The following is a 25476-nucleotide window of genomic DNA, read 5'->3' on the forward strand; positions in this document are numbered from 1 at the left end:
AAATTGGCACTTCCGTAGAAGCTACGTCTGGGCCTGGAGCAGGTCAGGGCCACCATAAAAGGCAGCCCAACTCCTCGCTCTCTCATCCACTTCTCTTGCCTCCTTCTCCTTGGAAAGCAGGTGAGTCTGAAGCCCTTTCCTCAGGTGCTTTTTCTGTGTATGCAGATGTGTGCTCCTCCATCCTATGCTGGGTCGCGGTGCTGCTTGAGATGGGGAAGAACGGTGGTGGTCTGACTCAGAGAGTGTCTGGAACTTGGTAGAGGGGGCTTTTCTTTTAAGAGGCAGGCAGCAGCCTCGTTGGCCCTGGCAACACTTTGCAGTACCACGTCTGCATAAGGCCAAGAAACCCTTTTGCCTCACTGCCCAGTTCCTACCTCCTGGCTCAGCAGGTGCCTTTCACTTTGGTGATGGACTCATGCCAGACTGCTCTTCACATGTACCTGTGCTTTGATTCTTCTCTGGTCTATCTCTCAGGTGCATCTCTGGACCCAAGACATGTCCTGCTATAGCCAGTGCCTGCCATGCCGGCCCTGCGGCCCGACCCCGCTGGCCAACAGCTGCAATGAGCCCTGTGTCAGGCAGTGCCAGAACTCCACTGTCGTCATTGAGCCCCCGGCTGTGGTGGTGACCCTGCCCGGCCCCATCCTCAGCTCCTTCCCACAGAGCACCGTGGTGGGCTCGTCCACCTCCGCTGCTGTTGGCAGCATCCTGAGCTGTGATGGAGTGCCCATCTCCTCCGGGGGCTTTGACCTCTCCTGCATTACCAGCCGCTACTGTGGCAGAAGGTGCCCTCCCTGCTAAAGCCACGGGTGACAGCCTGGACAAGGATTGCCCAGAACCCAAAAGCTTTTGCTAAACTGAGGACAGAGCTCCTGGCCATTGATTTCAGAGAGGCTGAACGTCCAGTGCTCCCACCCAAAAGGAGGGCAGCTGGAGCCCTCTCAAACATGGCCAGATTCTAAATCTCCTGCCTTCCACTCCCTCCCATCTTTTTCTTGTCTTCTGAGCTAAAACTCCCAGAGCCCACCTGGGGCATCTGCTGACCCCTCTCCCTCTGTGGGACAGGCAGATGGATGCCCTGCGGAATCTTCACCATGGGCAATGGGAACAGACTTTCAGCAGCCGCTGGTGCTCTCCCTGCACTGGCAGCATCCTCTAGAATTGAACCCGTTTCCCCTTCAGGGTCATTAAAGTTTTCTGCATCCCAGCCTCTGCCTCCACATAATCCTTTCCTTGGTGGATGTTGTCTCGTGTTGCCAAGGATGGAAGGCATTGCCTTTGTTGGCAGGGGGAGAAGGTGAGGGCACAAGTGGACTCTTCATCCTTCCCAGCAGAATGGGAGGGTGGGACAGATGGCAGTGGGGTCCTTCCAGTCACTGTCTCTTGGAGCTGAGGATGACATACTCAGATCCTCCACGGCCAGTGGAGATCAAGCCTTGCATTCTGGCATCTCTGCTCAGATATGGCCCCTTGGCCTCGGATCATGTCCTGCAGGAGGGAAACTGACCACTGCTATCCCCCAGTGAGGAGGCCGGTGCTGCTGGAGGCTCTGAGAGGTCAGCAGATGACAAGCCTGTAAAGAGGGGAATTCTACCTATACATCCTATACATCCTATACAACCTCCACCTCCCAGACAGTTGCCTTCACAGGGCTGAGGTGACTCCCAGGCTGATGATGAAATCAGCCTGGCCAGGCCACACACCAGGGCCCTCATGCCTCTCACACACCCCCAGATCCCACCACACAGGGTACCCCAAGGGCAGCAGCCAGTGCCCAACCTCCCACTGCTGCTCTGTCATGCCTGGCCTTCCCCCAGCCACGAGGCAGCTTTCCCCAAGGCCAGCCCTTCTCCTGGCAGGGCCTGTTGCCCACCTCTGCCTGGTGGTCTGCTCCCCCACTGAGATCTTGGATCGAGCTGTACAGCCTGCTCCCACTGCAGAAGAAATGAGGCGGGGCTGGGGGAAGGCCGCGAGGTATGGCATGGGGAGGGTTCCAAGGGTGGGCAGAGTGCGCTGGGGACAGCAGGTCCTCCGGATCCCAGCACATGGCCACGCAGCAACTGGAGGGTCCACAGGGTAGTTCTGAGTCTTTTCCAAAATTGTTGTAATCATAGCTAATCCCAGGAAGGATGATTGCCGCATGGCACATAATTTATGTTTTCCATCTTTGAACTCTGACCTCTTGAGGGACACACCCTGGAGCAGGCATTCTAGGAGACAGGCCTGCAGGAAACCCTGAAGAAGCAGCGTGCAGCAGGAAAATGCAGAAAGCAAAGAGGAGCAGCAAGGAAGCACTGCACAAAGAGCCCCAACGTCCTTCATTGCGCATCACCTCGCCAGAGCCTTTGTGCAGAATGACCAGGTAACCCATGGTGGAGTCAAGGGAACCTGAGGCACTTTCACCACTTCCTCCATCCTCTCAGGCCACTGACAGGGGACCCTCCTGCAAGATCATGGCCTGCAGATCTCTGGCTGCACTGAGGAAATAGTGCTGAGGGTCCTTTCCCTTGAGTTCAGCCTTGCACAGACACACCCCCTCCCCTCCCTCCCCTGGCTTGTTGCACAGCCAAGGAAGCTCCCTGCACCACCGTGTCACGCACAGCACAGATGGACAAGGCACTGTCAGAGACCTCAACTTCCTCCAGCCACAGAAGGCTGTATTTCCCCGTGGTGTTCAGCGATGTGGTGAGACGGCCACTGTGCTTGGAGCCAGCTACTGCCTCATACGAGATATTCTGTGGGGCTTGGCCGTTCCTCTGCTGGTACAAGGGCAGAGCATCAAAACTGGAGACTTAGTAGGTGGGGATTGTTTGGAAGGTGTCTCTCTGCTTTACCATTCCTTAGGTGGAGGGTATAAAGGGGATAGGCCTGTGCCTGGTGACCAACCGCTCTGACACATCCTCCTGTGAAACATCTTGGGAGTCTCTCCTTCCCTGGTGCCTGCGTCTTCTCTCTCTCCATCCTCAAGCCTTGGCTGGGGTGGCCTCTCCTGGCTCCTGCACGGTGTCTAGCCCCAAGCTCCTGTCAGCACACCCCAAGGCTGCAGCTCTCACAAACACAATGGTCAATGCACCCAAACCCTCCAGACGCCAACTGCCCCACTCAGCACCCCCAGCGCAATGGCCTTTCTCCCTCTATCTCCAAAAGCTATCTCAGGAACCAACAAAGGAAGTTTCCTGCCACACTGCCCATCCCATCTCATAAAACGGCTTCTGAAACGCTTGTTGTGGGGAAAAACCCACACTCAAACCCAAGCAAGCAGTCCTTCCACTTGGCCATAACCCTTCCACTCTCAGTTTCCTCAGAACCAGTGGAATCTGCATTTGTCCTCTCCTTACTCCTAGCCTTTAAGAAACAAACCTGCCACACTACTTTTACTCTTTGCATAGCATAGTGTAGGTTGGACAAGACCTCTGCAAATCACCCATTCCAAGTCCCGCCTCAGAGCTGGTCTCATTAGATGAGGCTGGTCAGGGCTGTCTCTGTCAAGTCTTGAAATTTTCCAAGGCCGGAGCCTGCACAACATCTGTGGACAGTGCATTCCAGTACTTGACAATTTTCAGGGTCAAAAAAATATTTAAAATAAAGGGAGCTTCTAATATCTAAATGGTATTTCCCAGGTTCCAAATTGTGCCTGTTGCCTCTCGTCCTACCACTGTGCACCTTTGGGAAGAGCCTGGCTCCATCTTTTCCTCACCCTCACAGCACATAACTGTAGACACCCATAAGGTCTGCCTTGAGCCTTGTTCTCCTGTCTCAGTGTATCATGTCCTCAAGCTCCCCTGACTGCCCTGGGGGCTTCTGCTGGAATCTCTCCCACAAGCCCCACTTCCTATAAGCTACCAAAGTCTGATCCACGTACCTGAACAGTCTGATATTGCAGGCTCCAGGTTCAGGCAGTTCCTAGATGCAATGCAAGAAAGGGTTTTTTTTCCTTCCCTGTGCTAATTTCACCAGGGAATCAATCACAGGAGCACTCACGTCTCCTGCCAAGAGCCTTTCCCTCCAACGACTACCATCCGTGGATACTGAGGGAAGCAGAGGAGCAATTCAGGCAGGTAGGCTACTTCTGCTGAGTATCCACTCCTGTGTCCCAAGTGCCTGGGCTTGGACTTGGCTGAAAATGTCACACCCATATATGTCCCAAGAGCTTTCCTCACTGGCAGAGAGGCTGGGGAGGCACAGACACAGCCTAACCACAACACACCGCATGTTGTTGCCCTCTGCTTTGCAGACAGGCTCCATCCAACCCTTCAAGTACCCAAATGGACAACCCCTAGCTGCTAGTGCTGCCCTGGGCTTCAGGACACCACCACTGAGGTGCTGTCTGGAAACCCCTCCAAGGAAAGCCTGGAGAAGGGATCCATTGCCAGTTCAAGACAGGGACCTCTGCCATTGCAGACACCAGGTTTCCCTCTCTGCTTCTGAAGCCCAAGAACATGGACTTTGAACAGCTGAGTGAGCTGCTCGAGCCATGCAGGCTTCCTGGGAACCAGCTGGACAAAGAACTGTCCAGTCAGGGGATGGCTCTCGTCTTTAGCAGACCTCAGCCCTTCAAGCCCTTGGGCAGCCCTGCACTTCTCCTTCTGACTACCTCTGAGACATGGTCTTGGCAAACATGTCTCTACAAGGCGTACCCAAGCTTTCACCCTGTCTCTGGGACAAAATAAGTAATACACAACGCATCACCAGGGATGGGCTGGAGCTTGCAAGGCTTGCAAAGTGGAGAACGCCCGGAGCTGCAGCAATGGGGATGGTCTCTAGCTTTGATTTTTGTCTCTCATACATGGACTTTGGAGGTGAACGGGCTGAATTTCAAAAAAGACCCTGCAGTTTGGACCCCAATGCACCTTCTCTCCTCCTGTAGTGAAATCACAATCAATTGAACAGCTTTTGTCGAACCCACAAAGGCCCCAAAGCCCTCTGCTGTCCTTAAATCCACCAGGGATGGCTGGTGCCTATTTACCTTCATAGCACTGAGCTTTCAAGGACTTGCTTAAAGTTGTCAGGGGCACAGAGGCAGAGAGCTGGCCAGCGGAGCCCTGGTTCTGAGAGTGTGTGCGGAGGCTTGGCTTGCTCGTGTGCCTGGGCATCCGTCTGTGCCTGTGGGTGCATTTGTGCCTGTGTGCTCGCATTGGTACGTTCATTTGCAAATGCACCCGTGAGGGTGAGTGTCTGCCAGTGCGTGTGTGTGTGACCAAGTGCACTTCAGTGTGTGCATGTGCATATGTTTGTACACATGCACATTTTTGCAGGTGAGCAAGTAAGTGTGTGTGTGTTGTCAGTGTGCCTGTGCGTGTCGGTGTACGGGCATCTGTGTCTGCAGACGAGCACATATATATCTGTGTTTGTACACGAGCTTGCATATATATCTGCCTGCAAGTATGAGTGTGCAAGTGCATATAAGCATGTGTGAACTCTCACGTGATGGCAAGTATTGGGGTGAATGTGTGTGCAGGCGCAGGGGTTCCTGTGTAACTGGGGGTTCATTCACGTGTGTTTTCTGCCCTTGAGAGTGTCAACAGCTCCTCCCATTTTTGAGTCATCAGCAAACTTAATTGGTATTCCTTCCAGTCCTGCATCCAAGTCATTAATGAAGAGATTAAAGAGTACCGGCCACAAGATGGATCCCTGCCGAACCCCGCTAGTGACTGGCCACCAGCCCGATGTAACCCCATTTACTATGACCCTGTGAGCCCAACCTGTCAGCCAGTTGCTCACCCACTGCATTACGTGTTTATCCAGCTCTATGCTGGACAGTTTGTCCAGGAGGAGACTGTGAGAGACAGTATCAAAAGCTTTACTGAAATCCAAAAAGCTTACATCTTTCTTACATCTTACTTTCCCCTCGTGAACCCATGCTGGCTGGGACCAATGACTGCGTTGTCTTTGCAGTGTTTTTCAGTAATTCCCAGAATAACCTTCTCCATAAATTTGCCAGGCAGAGAAGTGAGACTGATGGGCCTTATCGTTGCCGGGGTCTTCCCTGTTGCCTTTCTTGAAGACTGGGACAACACTTGCCAGCTTCCAGTCAGCTGGGACCTCCCCAGGTTTCCAAGAGCAAAAATCAGTGAGAGAGTTCTTGCTATGACATCAGCCAGCTTTTTAAATACCCTCGGACGAAGCCCATCAGGCCCTGTCAAGTCATAGGGATCTAGCTGGAGCAGCAAGTCCTGCGCAAGTTCAGGGTTGATTGGGAGATTATCACTCCCACAGTCATGGTTCTCAGTGCAGGTGTTTGTGTTTGTGCAGGTACACAGGTGTGCTTCCACTCTTATATGTGTACAAGCGCCCATGTGCATTTGCGTACATGCATGCTTGTGACCACAAACACCTTTGTGACCCTGGGGATGGGCACGTGTGTGCACCCTGTGTGTGTGGGTGTGAGCATTTTTTGACGTGCATCTGCGTGTCCGTGGCTGTGCAATTCCTTCCATTCACTGGTGATGTCAAGAGGTGAGAACAAGAGTCCAACCAAAACTTGTTGTGAAACTCTGGGCTGGCTCAGACATCCCACGGGGGCGAGTTGCGGTGAATGTCCAGGTTTGCCCAGGGCTGCTGCACCATCCGTGCTGGATGTTATCTGGGAAACAGCCCCTGTGCTTGCAGTTGTGTTTGCTAGGAAGCAGGAGTGCTGACACTTGCGAACTGGACCCTCTCCTTCTTCCAGCCCAGCCCAGGAGGCAGGTCCAAAAGAAGAAGAGGTGGGAAAAGGCTAAAACCCCTCCGTCAGCAGAGCAGGAGAAAGTGGAAGCCCACCTGGAGAGTCTGCACCAGGGCTGAGTCTGCACGGCTACGTTCTTAGCCTGGGACAGCTGAGCGGCCATGGCATCTGGAGGTGGTAGGCATCCCAGTCCCAGAGCTCAGGGGCTGGAACGAGTGTCCCCCGACTTCATGGGGATAGCAAAGACCAGGATGAGAGCCTCCCTCCGGGTGCCTCTGCGCAGCCCAGAGCCTGAGGCCTTTGCGAGGTGAGTGTGGAGAAATGGACTCGTGGGTGTGTTGGGGCCAGGGAGGGAAGAGGTAGGGAGGAGAGAAGGGAGGGAGGGAGCGAGAAGGGTGTGACATGACCCAATGGATGGGAGCCTGGGAGTGTGGGGCTGAGGACTGCAGGGCTAGAAGCAGCTGAGCCCCTCCTAGCAAACAGGGACACAAGGCACCCCACCAGAGTGACTCGGCCTCACATTGTTTGCCTGCACAGGAACCCTCTGGCACTTGGTTTGCATCTGCTGCCCACACTCATGTGTTTCTGTCCTGGAAATCCTTGGGCTCATCATCCCAGCACTCCATGAATGAAGCAGCATGGTAGAAAGGTTAAAATTAAAAGGTAGCACTGCAGGAAATCAAAACACGGCCTGCGTCATTAGCTGGGACACTTTGATTAAGGGATGAGCATGGAGAAGATTATTACCTCCACAAAGGATGCCGGTGGACCTCGGCAAGTGCAGAACCCTTGTGAAAGCAAGTACAACTCCTCGACCCTTCATCCACTTCTCTTGCCTCCTCCTGCATTGAGGACCACATGAGGGAAGCTCCTTCTCCACCCTTTGCTCCAGGATGAGGCCTTGCCTCAAAGGCCATCTCAGCTGGTACCCTCTCCGCCATGCTGTTGGGCTTGCAGCTCCTTCTTATGGGACATTGCAAGGGGAAGAGCGCTCGGCTTGGAGAGACGTGAGGGACTGGCTGAGGCGGCCCCTGCACTACAGGGACTCTCCCAAGCGGTCACTGAGCAAGCTGTTGATCTAGGCTGATCAGAGTGGAGGCAAAAGAGGGGCCTTCACATCTCGCAGAGGAAGGGGAGTGTGGGACACATTGCCTCGAGGCCCTTTCCAACACTATTCCTGGGAACTGTGGAAGGCAGCTCCAGAGCCAGTGACCTGCCTTGCTTTGTCTCTCCCTAGAAATGCCCTCCTGAGCATGTCCTGAGGTTGGGGAGCCTGGTCACTGGTGTCCTCAAGGGAGCAGCCTGGGGACTGCAGCAGGCCAGGGGGAGGTTCACGGTGTCCTCCTGGGGACGGATGTTCCTCCTGCTCTGCATGGAGCTGTGCTGGGAGGCAGCTCGGCAGAAGATGACCTTGAAGGCTGGCACAGTTGCTGTGCAGAGGGAGAGGGAAGCAGGAGAGAGGGACGGCAGGAAGAGAGGCTGGGGCTACTGCCTGAGGGTCCCAAGGGTGGCCAGAAGCTTTCCAAATTACTGCTTTTACCCACAGAGGGGTTGGAGAGGATCTTCCCCCTGTGGAAGGGGACCTGTGGAACTGCTGCAGGAAGGTGATGGGCCCACTGAAACACCGCTGCCCAAGGCTGTGCTCAGGGATTGGTTTGGCGGCAGAGACATGACCCACTCTCTGACCCTGCACATCTTCAAACTCCTCACAAGCAAAGCCCAAGAGGGGAGGCAGGAAAACCTACTGAGAGGGGAGGCAACTAGTTCAACGCAGACACGTGAACTGAAATGCTGGTATGCTGATACAAAGTCTCCTTTTCCTCTCAGCGGCTATTAGGGTTTGGGGTTTTTGTTCTGTTTTGTTTTTCTTTTGTAGAGAATGTATTTACCGGCAAATAAACTTGGGAGCAACTTTATGAATTCAAGGTCAGTCCTCTGTGCAGACCTCAGCATTTTCAGCCTGCAGGAAGCTGGACTGGTAGGAGACACAGAGTCCTCCTCTGCTGCGGCATTGCTTCTTGCATAGGAGCTGGGGGGGCTGGTTCCAGACCCCCATGTCTCCCTGAAGGAGATCACAAAGACCACCAGGGAGGTTGTCATGCATTCTTTGTTTCTACCAGTGGGGTAGATGAGACACCTGCTGATATGAGTCTCGAGACAAAAGACACCTGGTTGCTGCTGGGGAGGATGAATGTGCCTGCGGATCTTAACAGTGGTCAAGATGAACAAATCGCGAATATGTAAATGCAATGGCTCGTGTCTGTGCAGCTTGTACCTTACCAGCCAGCAGAGCGCTCCGTGCATGCTTACATCCCTGACAATAACACTGCACCTTCATGTAGAGTGCCATGGGAACATTTAAGACCCTTCCTGCATAAACTGATGTCTGAAATGGACAGGAAACGTTATGTCACGGAGGGCAGAGTTACCTCAAGCCTGAGCACATCAAACTACCACACAGAATACAGCTGTGAGAGCACAGCCCCGTTTCTCATGCCCACCTTCAGCATTTGCTGTGAAGGGGAAATTAAAATGGTAAGTGCTCAGCAATGGTAATTTGTGACCAAGAAATGATCTCTCATGGAGGTCAAGAAGGCCCAACTTCATAAGAGGTTAAAGTGGCTGCCAGCAGGAAAGCCAGAGACAGGACTCCCTGTAAGGGGGTGCAGTTTCCCTTGGTGATGAGATAAGAAAGAGCTGCAGCACTGTCTTGTAGCAATCCTGGAGTGTGATGCTCAGTGGCCACCTTTGGGCAGCAGAGCTGGTGCTGGAGGATAGACCCAATGTCAGGCTGAGGCATCCCATGGAACTGCTCACAGGACTGCTGCTGCTGCCAGTGTATGTAAGGAATTGGCTCCTGACACACCTTTGCACACTCCTTGTAGAACTGCTTATGGTCGTAGGAGTCTGTCCAATCTAGTGTTCATTACTTATCTTTTTCAATTATTTAAGCAAAGATGTGTGTTTAATTCACCTCAAGGGGTAACGTAAAACTTGCCCTGCAGCAGCCTGCTGCAAGTCTGGCTTGTCCCAGACACACAGTCCCCTGCTGCCGTGCCAGCTCATCACTACAACACCGCTCCCTGTGTAGGAGCTGCGGATGATCATAGATCGCTCCCCTTGTTATCCTGAAAAGCAGGTTCGTTCAACCCGGTGTGCAAAACGCCAAACGACACACAGGGCGGCGGTATTTTATTCAAGTCACTTTTGTGCAAGGATTGGTGCTAGGTGGTAACCCACAAAGCTAGCACACCGCACCGAGAAACTGCTAGGCATTTATACAGTTAAAAATGTCAATCACAGCTAATATTCACACGCCTCAGCTAATAATGGGTTAATTTCTTTCTCCCTTTGATGTAACAGTACAGCTCACTTTAATGTACTGCACCTGCTCATAGGTTAAGGGACTTACTAGGAGCGGGGGTGGTTCCTGGCCTGTGGGCCTGATTTTCAGTATAATCACAAGGAGAGTTCCCCTGCTGGGCACTTTGTTTTAGTTCTTATCTACATCCCAATTAGTTGTTCTCCTTGACTACAGAGGTTATCAGCCTGTTCTCAGCATCTTCTGAGGTGGGATGTTTGCTTTGGTCAGTGTCTCAGCTCTCCTCAAGGATATAGTCATAAAACAAGTGCTTCTCTATCTCTCAGTTTCTGTCTCCGGCCCTCAACCTCTGTTTTGCCAGGCTCCCATAGTTCCTCGGTATGGCTTTAGCAGGCAGTGCCAAACATTCCATTCTCTTAGGGATTTCACCCTCAGGAGCCTGTAAGGAGATCAGGGGGTTGGAAGCCTTCACTTGTGTGTTGGTCTCTTCACTTACTGGCTGCAAATGTGGAGAAACCTGGAGGATTTGGCAACTGTGGCTGTTCTGTGTGCTTTGCTCTGCCCTTCAGGCACAGCCTTTGCACTTGAACTGGCTGAACACCTGGATGAACCCGATGACTTGACTCAAATCCAGTTTCAGTATTTACTTATTGAAAAGAGCAACAAACCCCAGAAATTCCTGTCAAAGGCCCTCTAGGGGCCCCTGGGTAGGGCTGGTCAGTGCTTAAACTTCCTCCTTAGGAACTGGTTTGCAGGAATTCACTAACACTGAGTGTGAGGGGCTGAGAACAAGCCCCTGGCATCCTGGTTGCCAGCAGGCTCTGCCCTACAGCCACCTTCAGCCATCTCCACAGGCACGGACACCGGCCCCTTTCAGAAAGAGGATCTTGCCCTGCAGAGCTCAGGGTGCAATGGGGAAACAGCACTGCCAGGAGAGAGCTGAGGGCCCCTTCCGCCAAGCTCAGCCGTGCACAGGCACATCCCCTCCCTCCCCTGGCTTGTGGCACAGCCAAGGAAGCTCCCTGCACCACGGTGTCTTGCACAGCACAGAGGTACAAGGCACTGTCAGAGACCTCGACTTCCTCCAGCTCCAGGAGGCTGTATTTCTCTGTGGTGTTCAGCGATGTGGTGAGGCGGCCGTTTGGCTTGGAGCCTGATCTTGCCTGATACGAGACCAGCTGGGGAGCTTGGCCTTTCCTCTGCTGGTACCACAGCAAGCCATTAAAGTAGGATGTCTGGTATGTGCAGGTTGTTTGGAAGGTGCCTCTCTGCTTTACTGTGACTTGTCCTTCTTGCTGGGTGACGGTGGTCTGCCCCATGGTGCCTGGAAGAAAGGTGAAGGTCAGCAGCTCTGCTGTGGGAAAGGCTATGGGTAGCAACCCAGGAGTGGATGCAAAGCCCTGGTGGAGGAGGTTCCCTGTCCCTTGCCCTGCAGGAAAACCCTGAGGCCTGAGTACAGCCATGTGGAGAGTAGCTTTGGGCAGGAGATCAGAGCTCTCATCCCGGCATGGACCCTGAGGAGAGCTGTGCTGTGTCCCTGCTCCTCCTGCCTGGTCTCTGACTGCCCAGAGGACCAGGGAACTGCCTGTCATGCCTGATCATTGCATGCTTGCACCAGCACCCCTCCAGCAGGTTGAGGGGCCCATGGAGCTATTGTAAAAAGATTCATCCTTCTTCCCCATCCCTCTCACATCTGAGGGCTCCGAGCTCCCTCGGTAGAAAGAGGGATCCCAGGCTGAGTTGACAACCAGGAGAAAACCGGAGGCCATGACAAGCAGCAAAGAGCCACAGCCAGGTGACACATTTAACATCCCTGTGGCAGCTTTGGCAGGATCTGCTAATTTGTGTTGGAATGGGAGAAACCTGAGGCTGCAGAGGCAGGTGGATGAGAAAAAGAGAGGCAGAGAGAGATGGACTGAAGGGAAAGAAAAGAAGGAGCAGGGGTCTGAGGTATCTTCTCTCTCATCTCTTCTCCTGTCCTTGCCAACAGTAAGACCATCTCAAAACAACTGGTGCAAAACTACAAATGCGAGGTGACATTTCCCAGTCTCTTCCTCTTATTCAAGAGAATTTCCATGCATGGACCTGATAAGGCTGGTGAGAGTTTCCACAAGGAAGGAGGAAGTATTCATTTATGAAAAGGCAGGACTTACCCAGCAGCTGCCCCAGAAAGGCAATCAGGATGAGGTATCGGAGCTGCATGCTGAGACCGACTTGCCTGTTTGTTGAGTGAGAGAGTGTCACAAAGGCACCTCCCAGCCCCGAGATAACAGAGCTGCTGGTAACGACTCTGTTGGGGGAGCAAAGGAAGAAGCGGGGAAGAGAAATGGCCTGGTCTTCCTGTGCCTGAAATGCTCCTTCTGGCTTTGTCCCTCCTCCAGCAGCAACACCTGTGGCTCCCTCAGCCAAGGGCATTCTCAGCACTTCCACAACAGGGGGGCCCTGGCCACTCTGCCCACACGTACAGGAAGATGAGCATTTATGCACTTCTACTGAGAGGAGAAAGAGCTCACATTAAAGAGCTCAACATTAAAACACCCTGGCTGACCTCAGGACCACTTCCCTGGGAGTCTCTCCTTCCTTCACTCTTGTGCCTCTGCTCACAACATGTCCTGGACAATGTCCAGAGAGCTTTTCAGTGCCTCCCAGGATGGACACTGTACACCATCTCTGGGAGTCCTGTGTCATTGCTCCCTCAGTGTCACAGTGAAAAGGGGTTTCCTGGTGTTCAGACAGAGCTTCCTCTAATTCACTTTGTGCCCTGTGCCGCTATTCCTGCCACGGGCATCAGGGAGAAGAGCCTGGCTCTGCCTTCTTCACAGCCTCCTTACAGGTATTTACGTGGAAACTGGAGCCCACAGCAGGTCTGTGCCTGCCAGGAGACAGACTAGAGGACCCTAACAATGTCCGTGGGATGCGAGGTTTAATGTCCCTGCAGCAGCATTGACAGGATCTCCTAATTTTGAATGGAAAGGAGAAATATGGGACCACAGAGACAGCTGAGATCTCCCACGGCGACAGGAGGTGGCTCACAAGAGAGACTTAGGGAGAAATGGAGCATTATTCTTCATCTGCCTGGGAACAATGCCCCTCCCCCAAGACATAAGAAAGAGGGGATGAACCCTGCTGTGCAGCTGCCAGGGGCTCTCGCTGAAGCTTACCCTCCAAGGGGCTCCTGAGGTGGATCTGTCTTCTTGGACTCCACAGCAGACATAAGACATCTACACCAACATTAGGACTTTGGCATTGCAAATGAGAGGAGAAACAGAGGCGCAGCCCTCAACGTGCAAGCATTCTTGCTGAGCCCAGGGCCACATCCCTAGGAGCCTCTCCTTCCTTCGTGCTTGTGTCTCTTCTCTCACCTTCCCTTACACATTGTCTGGCTTGGCTGTACCTGCTTGTTTATGCATCCAGGTACTTTATTAGTTTAGAATTCGTTATGCTTCCCTGCAGCAGCTAACAAGCCTTAATATTCCCAGACAGCATTCGGGGAATCTGAACTAAAGATAGATTTATTCAGTTCCCCAAGGCTATGCTGCAGGTATAGGGACTGAAATTAGCGTTACTTGCTTTGGTGTTTTCTGATTCTATATAATCCAAAGGATTTCCATCACCAAAGCTTCCAAGACTGTCTCCAAATGTGGTCTAAACGTGATTAATAAATACACACAGTATTATGGAAGTTCCTGGGGAGTTTGGGGTTGAAGTTGTCTTTCTTCTGGTGCAAATTCAAGGTCAGTCTCCTTAAAAAAAACCTTTCAGTGTTGGGGCACTGGAGGGGCCTCCTTTACAGGAGACATGACACCATGCGTATCTATCCGCATGTCTCCTTTTGCCACTGGTGGAACGGTCTAAACTCTTTTCCACTCTTAGCGACAACACTCTGTTCCAGTGGCGGCGCGCGGTACCTGTGGGTGACGCGGTACCTGCGCGTTAGAATCCGCGCAGGCACTAACGCTGTGACACCGCCAGCTTCCGCTGCCCCAAGCACGGGGCCGGCGGGCGGAGCGGCAGCGCCCCCTGGCGGGCCCGCCCGGGGCCGTCCCCCCGCCCCCGCCCCACACGCCCGGCCCCGCCCGCGCCGGTTCGTGCCCGGCCGCAGCCCCGGCTCCTCTCCCCGTGTCTCCCACGGCGCAGTAATACACCGCCGCGTCCCCGCGCCGGGGCCGGGCGAGCCGCAGGACGCTGGACCGGCGGTCTGGGGCCACCCACAGCCGCCCCGCGGGGTCCCGCAGCTCTTTGGCCTCTTTAAAAGTGAGCGCGATGAATGCGGGGGCTCGGCCCGGGAGCTGACGGTACCAGTGGATAGAGTCGGCGGTCTGTATGTTGGGGTGTGAGCAGGTGATGTTGATGCCGGTGTCCTCGGTGGTCTCTGCCGACGGCTCCTGCTGCACCTGGGCTCTGCCAGCAGCCACTGCCAAGAAAAGAGAAGGAAAGGACAAGGGTTGTCAAAGATCGCCCAGCTCCGATGGCTCTTTTCTCAGAGAAATCATTGGAAGGAGCAACAGGGAGACAGTACCAGTCCGGAATGGATGGGGACATATGACCATGATCCGGGTGTGGGTGTGTGGAGCGAGGGGAATCCTCTAGGACAGAATTTGAAATAGAGGCAAGGAGACACAGTATGCAAGTCAGGCGCAAGTCAGATGGATGGATGGATATATGGAAGGATGGTGAGGGGGTGAGGGGACAGGAGAGGTGGGTGTGTTACACTGAAGGACGGAGGGCTGAATCCAGAGCAATAAAATGCTGAATTCACAGGGAGGCCAGAGGATGTATGGAATAACGGCGCAGGGCAGGGAAACAGCCCTGTACCTACAGATATGAAGGAGGCAGAGGAATAGATGAGAGAGGGGTCTCAGAGAATAGGAAGAGAGGCTAGAGATGGTAGGTTCATGGAGAGAGGGGTGAAAAAATGGGTGGATGGAGGAAGGTAGGAGGATTAGACAGGGAGAGGGGTTGTTACAGTGAAGGACAGAAGGCTGTATTCTGGGCAAGCAATTCGGAGAATAGGAAAGGGGCCTTGGAGGCTTTGGAAAGGGGAACGAAGAGGTGGCAGAGAGGTAGGGAGTGGGAAGAGTTGGCGCTGGGCGCCCTGGGGAAGAGCCCGGGCACCGCCCCGGCCCCCACCCACCGCCGCCAGCCCCGCGCACCCAGGAGCACGGCGGCCAGCCCCGCCAGCCCTGCGCCCCGGCACCGCCGCATCCCGCCGCTCCGCCGCCCGCGCCTCGCTGCGCCCCGCCAGCCCCGGCTCTCTGCTCCGGCCGCGCCGCCTCCTCTCCCCCTCCTCTTCTCTCCTCGTCCCCTCCGCCGCCGCCAGCTCCGCCCCGGGGCTGCGCCCTGCGCCGGCGCCGCTCGGGGTCTCGCCCGGCCCCGCAGCGCTCAGTGGCTCTGCACGGGCAGAGGTTTCTCTCCTGGGAAATGGACTCTCCCCGTCCTCCTGGTGAGCAAGGACTCCCCCGCAACAATAACCCCGCACAGCGCCAGGCACGGCCTGGGGGAGCTGCAGGGCCCTGAGCCAGGAGATGGACCAGCTTCCCAGAGCTGCCTCCGAGCTCAGGGGCTGGCAACACCAGCCACTGATTTCCTGCGCATGGCAGTGAGGAGGCTGAGAGCCTGCCTCGGCTGCCTCTCTGCAGTCCCAGCACACTGCCTAGAAGTTGTGTTGAGGCAAAGTGTCTGTGAGGACACCTGTGCCCATGGGTGTGCTGGGGTCAGGGGTGGCAGGGGCAAGGTGGGAGTTACACAGTCTGAATGTAGGTGAGAAGGCACCTCCAGAGGTCGTCTAGGTCAATCTCCTACTCAGAACCAATCCCATTAGAGCAGGTTGCTCAAGGTCACAGTCAGTCATGCCTTGAACAGCTCCCAGGGTGGAGATTGCACAGCCTCTCTGGGAAACCCATTCCAGTTCTTGTTATTTCTTTTAAGCTACTGCTTAATCAGATGTCTCCATGTCCCAGCTGCTGTCCGTTGCCTCCACTCTAAGAAGGTACTCCCTGTGGCCTGAATCTGAGTCCATGTCCATCTTCCCTGTCTCCTCTGAAGAAGCAGTTGCAGAAAGCAAGGTCTCCCCTGAGACTTCCCTTCTCCAAGATGGTCCGGCCCAGCTCGCTCAGGCTCTTCTCCTCTCACATTGCCAACCCCCTACCCACCCTGGTGGCCTTTGTTGGACTCACTTCAGTATGTGGATATCCTTCTTGAGAGGGGACCCCAACCTGCATGCAGTACTCCACATATGGTCTCCCAAGGGCCAGAGGGCCAGGATGACCTTCCTGGACCTATTAGCAACACTTTGACTAACACAGCCCAGTACGGCAGTGGTTGGTCCCGTTTACCTCAAGGGCACACTGTGGTCTCATGTTCAGCTGGGTCTCTCCTACAACCACACATCTCTTCTGTGGATCTGCTTCCTAGGCAGGCAGCCCCCAGCGTGCATGACTGCATGGGCCGGTTCCTCCATCACATGCAAAACCTTGTCCTTGCTCTTTCTGGCCTTCATGAGTTTCCAGTCAGCCCATTGCTTCATGGTCACAACTCTTTGAGCCTGGTAGTCCAGCCAATTTTCCACCTGCCTTATCATGCTCCTAATGAACTCATTCAATGCCAGTTTGTTTGTAAAGGAAGAATGGAAGAGGATGTCAAAAGTCCTTCTAAACTACAGACACACATGTCACCGAATCCCAGAATCCCAGAATCACAGGTTGAAGGGACCTCAGGGATCATCTAGTCCAACCTTTCTAAGAAGAGGAGAGTCTAAACAAGACGGACCAGCACCCTGTACAGACGACTCTTGAAAGTGTCTAACATGGCAGAGTCAACCACTTCCTTGGGGAGATTATTCCAACGGTTGACTGTTCTCAGTGTGAAAAATTTCCCTCTGGTCTCCAGTCGGAATGTCCTCTGTCCTTTCCTTCTCCACAGGGCCATTGTTGGAAAGAGGGTCTCTTCTGGACACTCAGCCACAGGGTCTGTCCCTTCTACTCAGAACACAGCAACGTCAGGCTCCTGGGTCCTTTCATTCAGTCCCTGTTTGGTGCATGTTCTCAGCCTCTGCCTGACACAGCATCATGCCGATGAGGTGCACAAGTACATTTGGCCTTGGCTTGGACACGAGAGGGGTCTGCGTTCCATACCAGACACCACTGATATGTAGTGAAAGCAGATCCACTCAGGGATGGCCAGCACATGGTTGGCAGGTGCCATCGCTGTTGAAATGCACTCAGGGTCCTTCTGACCCTGGGAACCAGCTGCTCTGTGGTGCTAGTGGAGAGAGCAGTGGAGAGTGTCTCCGCTGCGAGCAGCATATTCCCTCCTGATGGTTGACACACAAGGACACACACATGCATATTCATGCACATGGGTGTGGAATCATGCGCGGAGTTGAGCTCTGACGTGTTTATACAACACAGCTGCACACGAAGACAAGGAGACAGGTAGGCAGAGATGCAACCATGGCCTCTGGTGAGAACACGTGGGGACAACTGCAGCAATGGTAGAGCATTCTGGGGCAGGACGAGGCCCTGGGAATGCCCATGGCATTGTTTGTGCACTCCCAGGCTGCACAGAGTGGGGACTAGTCAAAATGGGCCAGAAATTTTTCCTGAGGGTGCTGTTACGCCGGATGGGGTCAAAACCAAGCAGAACAAGCCACACACCTGGGAAGGTAAAAAGAGTGACCATTGAGGTGAGCTGATGCGGGAGGGAAAGAGAAGGACAGGGTACATCCTCATGCACAGGAACCCTTGAGTGTCCAGCTGAGGAATGCTGGAGCTTATTCCTGAGAACAGTGCTTCAAACAGCCCCACCAGAGTGACCCAGGCTGACTTCACTTGCCTGCTCTCGACCCGTCCAGCACTTGAACTGAGTTCTGCCAGCACTGCTGCATTCCTGCCCTAGAAATTCTGGGGCCTTTCATCCCAGCACTCACAAGAAGCCTTCAGTGGGGAATGGGCATGCTCTATACCTGGCAATGAAAAGGCAGCAGTGTTGGAAATCACAGCACAGGGATAAGAGGGACAGGACATCCCTGGTACTTCCAGCCATAATATCTCTGCTATTCTATGCTGGCTCTCTTTGCTTTATCTGTCAGTGGTGGGTTGATCTTGGCTGGCCGCCAGGTGCCCACCAAGCTGCTCTATCCCTCCATCAACAGGACAGGGGGAGAAAAACATGATGAAAAGCTCGTGGGTCAAGATAAAGGCAGGGAGATTACTTGCCAAGTACTGTCCCAGGCAAAACACACTCACCTTGGAAAATTAATGTAATTTATTGCGAATTAACTGTAAGAGAGTAAGACAGTGAAAAATAAAGCAAAACTAAAAGTGCCTTCCCCCCACTCCTCCCTTCTTCCCCAGCTCAACTTCACTCCTACATCTTCTACTTCCTCCTCCCAAACACTGCAGTTAGGTGGTGAATGAGAGTTGTGTCAGTTCATCACACGTCATCTCTGATGCTCCTTCCTCCGCATCCTCTTTCCCTGCTCTAGGGCGGGGTCCCTTCCACAGGACACAGTCCTTCACAAACTTCTCCAGCATGGGAAGGACTTCCCATGGGAAGCTCACTAACTGCTCCAGCACGCATCCTTTCCACAGGCTGCAGTCCTTCAGGAACAGACTGCTCCAGCGTGGGTCCCCTGTGGGTCCACAGGTCCTGCTAGAAAAGCTGCTCCTGTGTGGGCTTCTCTCCATGGGACACAGTTTCTATCAAGAGATTGCTCCAGCTCAGCCTCTCCATGGGCTGCACCTTCCTTCAGGGCACCTCCACCTGCTGTGACATGAGGTTCTCCATGGGCTGGAAGGTAGGTATCCACTCCATCATGGATCTGCATGGGCTGCAAAGGGACAAGCTGCATCACCATTGTCTTCTCCAAGGCTGCAGGGGAATCTCTGCTCCAGCAACTGGAGCACCTCTGTCGCTGAAGTCGGGAATAAACCTCGTAACACCAATGAAGTGTTAAAAGGCAGGCATTCTTTATTCACGGCGCTGGCTGCAAGGGGGATCGCTCCTCCTAATGTACATACCTTACAGACCTTTCCCATGTGATTTATATAGACCAGAAATATACATATTCATCTTATCCATACATATTCGATATTATTCTCTTCGGTGATTGGAACAAACTCGCTCGCTTCACATCTAAATTACTGCGCAGGCTCAGTTGTCCTTTCATTGTTCTCCTCTGAGTAGGTGGTGTTACTTGGGTAGGTGGTCCGTGAGTCGGTGGCCACGATCTCCCCCTGCCAGAATTACCTCTTACCTACTTGCCTCTTAATCTTGGCAGTCCTGGCCAGTTTTCTCAGTCTGCTACACGAAACCGCATTTTGTCATCCTTTTCTGACAGCAGCGCATTGTCTATTGTTTCGTTCACATTAATGATTACCTAGGGACTAAAATACAGATCAAAGAATACACTGATTGGTATACTCCATGTCCCCAGACTTAATGTCCAGTTGGAGAGGGCTGTACAAGGAGTATAGCAACATCCATGGTTGGTTAATTCCATCACTCTGGTTACACCTCCTCCCCCTTTTCCTCACAGACCTTGGTATCTGCAGAGCAGTTTCTTTCCCATTTTCTCACTCCTCCCTTGCATTTGCTGCACAATGGTTTTTACCCCTTCTTAAATATGTTATCAAAAAGGTGCTTAAATATGTTATCACATTAGGTACAAATATGTTGCTAATTGGCTTAGCTTTGGCCAGTGGCAGGTCCATCTTGCAGCCACCAGGAACTGGACCTTGCTCCGTCCGACATAGGTGCAGCTTCTGGCATCTTCTCACAGAAGCCATCCCTGCAGCCCCTTCACTACCAAAACCTTGCCAGGTAAACCAAATACACTCTTGTTACTCTTGTATTATTATGAGCAGAAAGTGTTTTGCATGTAGGAACCTTGGCTGCAATATAAACTCGGCCAGCTCATGGTGACAGAGGAGGCTGCAGGCAGCTCCCTCTTGGTACAGGCAATTACACCACCTGCACCTGCATGCAAAACGCAAGAAGAAAAAAGGCCAGCGCATCATTTCAAACTGAGGGGAAAAAAAAAATAGAAAGGGTGCATGAACATTCACAGGGCAGCCAAACCATTTCTTCAGCTGCTCTGTAAGTTAATGTTGCTTCTGCATTTGTCTGCCTTTTGAAGAGAGGGTATTTAGCTCAAAGGGAGCCTAGAGACAGGTTCACTACTACATCACTTCTGACGTCTCAGTGTCTGTAGCCTGAGGGGAGTCTGTCTTGCCCCAGACATACACCCTCCCGCTGCCACATGAGTGTGGCACTGTGGCACTGCTCTCTTTGCAAGGGCTAGGGTTCTTCCTTGGAGATGGCGGAAGTCAGGCGGGAGCTTCTAACACTGCAGGATGCTTTTTCTTTTCCTTGTAACATGGGAATTCTTTCTGGGGCTGCAGCAATGGGGATGTTCTCTCTTTTTTATATTTATTACATGTTGGTACAGAGCTGGGCTCCTTTGGAAACATGTGTGCGCACACCTCTATAAGTGCACACGTATGGGTTGATCTTTGGGTGAGCGTAAGCTCACGTGTGCGGTTGTGCTCGTGTGTGTGAATTTGTGCGCACACTGCAGGGGAAATTCAGATTGTAACTGCTCAGCAGTGGTAACCTGTAACCAAGGAACGATCTGCCACGCAGGGAAAATGTCCCAAATGCAGAAAGGGTTAAAGTGGCTGGCAGCAGGAATGCCAGAGACAGAAGGGTCCCTGAAAGGCAGTGCAGTTTCCCTTGGTGACGGTGTTGAGACAAGAACCAGGCGCAGCACTGTCCTGTAGCAATCCTGGAATGTGAATGCTCAGTGGCCACCTTTGGGCAGCAGAGCTGGTGCTGGAGGATGGACCCAAAGCCAGGCTGAGGTGCCTCATGCAGCACTCATAGGATTGGTGCTGCTGCCGGTGTATATAAGGAGTTGGCTCTGGATGCACATTTGCAGACTCCTTGTAGAAGTGCTTACAGTGGTAGGACTCTACCCAATACATCGATCATTTGGTGGGATTTGTTTTTCATATCTAAGCAGGAGTCTGACCTCACACATATTGCGTGTGTGCATGCCTGTGAGTGTGCATACCTCTGTGTGCGTATAGGTGTGCATGAGTGTGCACCCCTGAGGGTAGATCAAAGGTATTGCTAGAGTCAAGGTACACCACAGCCAGTGGCCCTCCCCTTCCCCGCAATGCCAGTCACCTCCTCATAGAAAGCAATGGGGTTGGTGAAGAATATTTTGCCCTCAGTTGTCTCATGTGACCTGCTCCCAACCCTCTTTCTGCCTTTCTTGAGTTGAGAAAAGGCTTCTGAGAGTATTTGCTTCATGTTCATCCCAGGGACTGAGAAGTGACTGCCCAGTCAGCTCCTTGAACACCCTCGGATGCATCCCAAGCAATCCCATGAACTTGTGTATGTCCCAATGGTGGGAAGAGCTCCTTAGCTCTTTCTTCTTCTACTGTGGCTGCTGCGTCGCTCCCACAGAGTCTGCGGGGGACTGAGGGATGTGGTAGGCCTGAGGAGAAGCCGTAGCACTAAACACTGAGGACAAACAGGCATTGAGTACGTGAGCCTTTTCCCCGTCATTTGTCACCAGGTCCCCTTCCTCACTGAGCAATAAGCCCACATCTACTTAGCCTTCCAAGCACCCCCATCCCACGGTTAAACCCCATATCCATGTCCAAGGTACTCGAGGACAGACAGATGGCAGGGAGAAAGCTTTAGTGTGGGTGAGTGGGCTCAAGATGGGCACGTTACTCTCATTAGCTGCGTATGCCCTTCACACCAAGTGCAGATCAGTCTCCCCTCAGCCACGTTGAAGCCTTGGGCGCAGGACTTGCAGAAGATGACTCTGTCAAGTCTAACACCTGTGTGGTGACCCTGAACAGTGTAGACAGCCTCCCTTTGGGTGTGAGGCTTCTCAACTAACTCTAGGTGCCTAGAGGTCAAGACTTGTGCGTGTGCGAGTGTGTGTGCTGTTTATGCCAGCTGTCTAGTCTGGCATCCATCCTCCAGTAAATCAACTTCTTCCCAATGTTCTCCCTCAGCCAAGGGGTCCATGGCTTCATGTGGAGGATGGTGCACGAAGAGAAGTTGTTGGATCATTTCCATTGGCTGAGCACCTGGTGAGTGAAGCCCACCCAAGACACGTAGCATAGACTTCCAATGCCTTGCATATTTAAGGGGATTAAGGAGGATTTCCTCTGCTCTTGAGCCACATGAAATTCCTGGTATGTAAATGCCTAAAGAGGAAGAAAGGAGGGAAAGGGATCCTTCAGGTGGTGATGCAGCTCCACCTGTCTTAGACACCCAGCTGAGGATGAAACCGATTCTCCCCTAGAGAGCTGATGAAGAATCCCCCCTTGTCTGCAGGGAGGGCTTGGATGAGACCCCTCGGTTCAGCTGGCTTCTCAGCAGAGCTGCCTTGGAGGGGATTCAGCTCAGAGACTTTTGCCTTCAATCACTGAGGCATGGATACCTCTTCCCAAGTTGAGATGTCCGACTTATCCATCGGAGCCGCTCGCTGGACTCCTGCCTGAGTCCTCAGAAACAACCTGGCACTTCTAGAGGGCTTTTAGGCCTGTATACGAGGCAAGCTGAGCCATTTCTCTCTCACAACTGTTTTTCTCCACCCAAAGAAGGGGGGTAAGCTGAGGAGCTGCGATAAGAGTATTTCATCATACACCTTTCAACTTGGTCAGCAGAAGTCATTCCCCCGACTCTGAGATGGCAGAATTACAGAGAGGTGCATCTTACCCTTCATAGACATGCTGAGAAGCAGATGTCAGTGGAGATAATGGAGCTATTTCCAAAAGCTTCCTGTGCTGAGACGTGGAAGAGAGCAAACAGACAAGACCACGAGTCCTTGTGTAATGACTGTCATGCTAGTCTGCTGCCCTGTGCTGCTGCCATCTCAGTTGGAAGCCCCTGTGATCAACTGAAGAGGTCAGAAAATCTCTTCCAGCGCCACGTTGTCATGATGGTTTTTCTGTTCCCTTGGTCTCATTTACTGAGATTGCAACTCCGTATTTCCTGCCTTGAAGAGTGCAGGGATGTTCTTCCCTTCCTCTGCAACAGCCTTTCAGGTAGCTGGAGACCCTCAGCCTGCTCTCCACAGTTTCCTAAGTGGGATTTTCATCTCATGGAAGCAATTGCATTCCACATCATCTGAAGGAAATGCCCGCGCTCGATCTAAGAAATAATTCCCCATGGTCATTTGATGGTGTAGGCCTGACCTTCAGGGTCAGATCTAAGTGTCCAAATGTGTTTCTGCAGCAAAGGGTTTCCCCATCGATTTTAACTTAGCGTACGTGCTGTTTTCCTGTGCTCTGCACCAACTACTTTGTCAGGGATGATGGCTTTGTTGCACTACTAGTAGCATCTGAAGGACCAGCACAGGCATGCAGACTCACACAGAAACTTTCCTGGCTCTGCAGATGAACCTCGGTGCTTGGGGGGCACATGGCAAATGGGACAAGTGTGGAAGAAAGAATTTGTCCTTCTTGGTTTCCCAGGCAGGTGGCATTCCCAGGTCTCCCTTGTGGTGGTATTTGCACTGACGTACTCCCTGACAGTAAGAGGCAAGGCATCCACCATAGCCCTCATGTGGAAGAACAGCAACCTCCCTACCTCGGTGTACTTCTTCCTCTGTAATCTCTCCTTTCTGGAGATGTGGTACGCTATGGGTGTTGCTCCCACAGCCATAGGAGGCATGCTGGGGACTAGCGAGACCATCTCCTCCAGTGTCAGCATCCTCCAGTTGTTCTTTCTTCTCTCCCTAGGCTCCACTGAGTGTTTTCTCCTCTCTGTCATGGCCTATGACCACCACTTAGCCATGTCCTGCCCCTTGAGATACAGCTCTGTCATGAGCAGTGTCCTCTCTGCTCGGCTGGCACTCAGCTCCTGGCTGGGAGGCTTTCTGGCCATCTCGCTGCTGACCTTTCTGACATCCAGACTCACGCTAGGTGCTCCAGATGTCATCAATCATTTCCTCTGCAATATAGATTCCTGCCTTGCCCTCTCCTGCAGTGACATACGGCCCATGGAGCTAGTGGCCTTGTCTCTGTAATTATTGTGGTGGCCTCCTGTGTGCTCACCCTTCTGTCCTACATGTACGTCACCCCTTCCATGCTGAGAATCCAGTCAGCCCATGGCCAGAAAAAGGCTTTTTCCATTTGCTCTGCCCATCTCCGTGTCATCATGATCTGGTACGGCTCCACCCTGTTCTGTATGTCAAGCCATCGGCTGAGAACTCCTGGACCTGAACAAACTTGCGATTACCTTTAACACAGCCTTAACTCCTTGTTGAACCCCTTCATTTACACACTCAGGAAGAAAGAAGTGAAGCAAGCTCTGGGGTGGGCTTCCCAGAAGAAGTGAAGTGGCTTCTCAAAGAGCCTCAGTGGAAGCAAACAGATTCACCCGCTCCCTCCCACAGCTTCTGCCCTGCAGAAGGTCCTCACGGAGGTGTAAGTGCACCTGAGCATCACAGGGAGGGAGAAGCCACCAATCCCACAGTGAGCTCATCTCACTCACCTTACAGCCATCTTAGGCTGGGCTGAGCCTCGGTTCTGATGCTCCCACCTCCCTCTGTTCACTCCTGGGTAAATTCAGAAGGCCTCACAGTGCTCTAAAGACCAGTGCTTGGAAAGGGTCACAAACCCCATCCAGACACAGTGCAACAGAACCCTGGAGGAGTGGTCCTCACACAGGTTTGTATTCCAGTTTCCCAAGTCCTTCATTTTGTCAGGGATTCATATCAATCCCCTAAAGAAGTCCCAGCAGCCGGCTCACTGCTTTAGGAAATGGACATGTATTTCTCCATTTAGTCCCACGTTTTCTGGATGCATCTATGCCCCATCCTCATGGCTGTTTGGCAGAATCATGCCCTGGTTCAAGATAAAATCTGGCAATGTCTGGCATCGCTACCTAGCGCCAGTATTCCTAGCATAAGACAGTCAACAAAATATGCACTCCCCTTCCTTCCCTCTATCCAGTATCTGAATGGACTTGTACATCTCTAATGAAAAACATCCGCATCTCTATGCCTCACACTAAATGAGTCTGGGCAATTCCACATCTACACCCCCACACTGGGCTGTAACAGTCCGTCCTTCCTCACATTTTGGGCTTTGCTGTGGAATCACTTCAATGAGATTGGCAAAGTCCCCAAACTGCAGAGCTGTGAAATGCCGGCTGGGTAGCAAGACTCTCTCTACGCTCACTGGGAGGATGTTAGCACTTCCAAGGGGCACTTGCTTTTCCCCTTCCTATGAGTGTCATTTCAGAAGAGATGAATCACACTCTCAAAGCTCTTCTTCCTGCTCACTGACAGCAAAGGGAGTCCACATGACCATAAGGAGGAGGCATCAACGTGCCAGGCACACCTTGATGAACAGTGTGGCATCGATTTTGCCTGAGTGTAGAGCTCTCCAGGTGAGATGATTGAGTCCAGACCGAAATTCTAATCCTCCCTTCTGCAAGCAGTGGTGCTTCGGGAGGC

The 25476-nt window shown here is 52.9% G+C and overlaps 2 protein-coding genes and 1 pseudogene across 2 annotated transcripts in view; 2 read left to right on the plus strand and 1 right to left on the minus strand.

Moving 5' to 3' along the window:
* Positions 1 to 25476, minus strand: part of LOC142068101 (T cell receptor alpha chain MC.7.G5-like) — a 532408-nt gene that overhangs the window by 444268 nt on the left and 62664 nt on the right. The window lies entirely within an intron of this gene.
* LOC142067925 (feather keratin Cos1-1/Cos1-3/Cos2-1-like) lies at positions 496 to 801 on the plus strand. The gene has a single exon (XM_075116934.1). The coding sequence runs from the start codon at positions 496 to 498 to the stop codon at positions 799 to 801; it is 306 nt and encodes a 101-aa protein (XP_074973035.1).
* Positions 23375 to 24706, plus strand: LOC142067911 (olfactory receptor 6F1-like; annotated as a pseudogene).

This window comes from Phalacrocorax aristotelis, chromosome 23 (assembly GCF_949628215.1).
Source record: "Phalacrocorax aristotelis chromosome 23, bGulAri2.1, whole genome shotgun sequence".
Taxonomy (NCBI): Eukaryota; Metazoa; Chordata; class Aves; order Suliformes; family Phalacrocoracidae; genus Phalacrocorax; species Phalacrocorax aristotelis.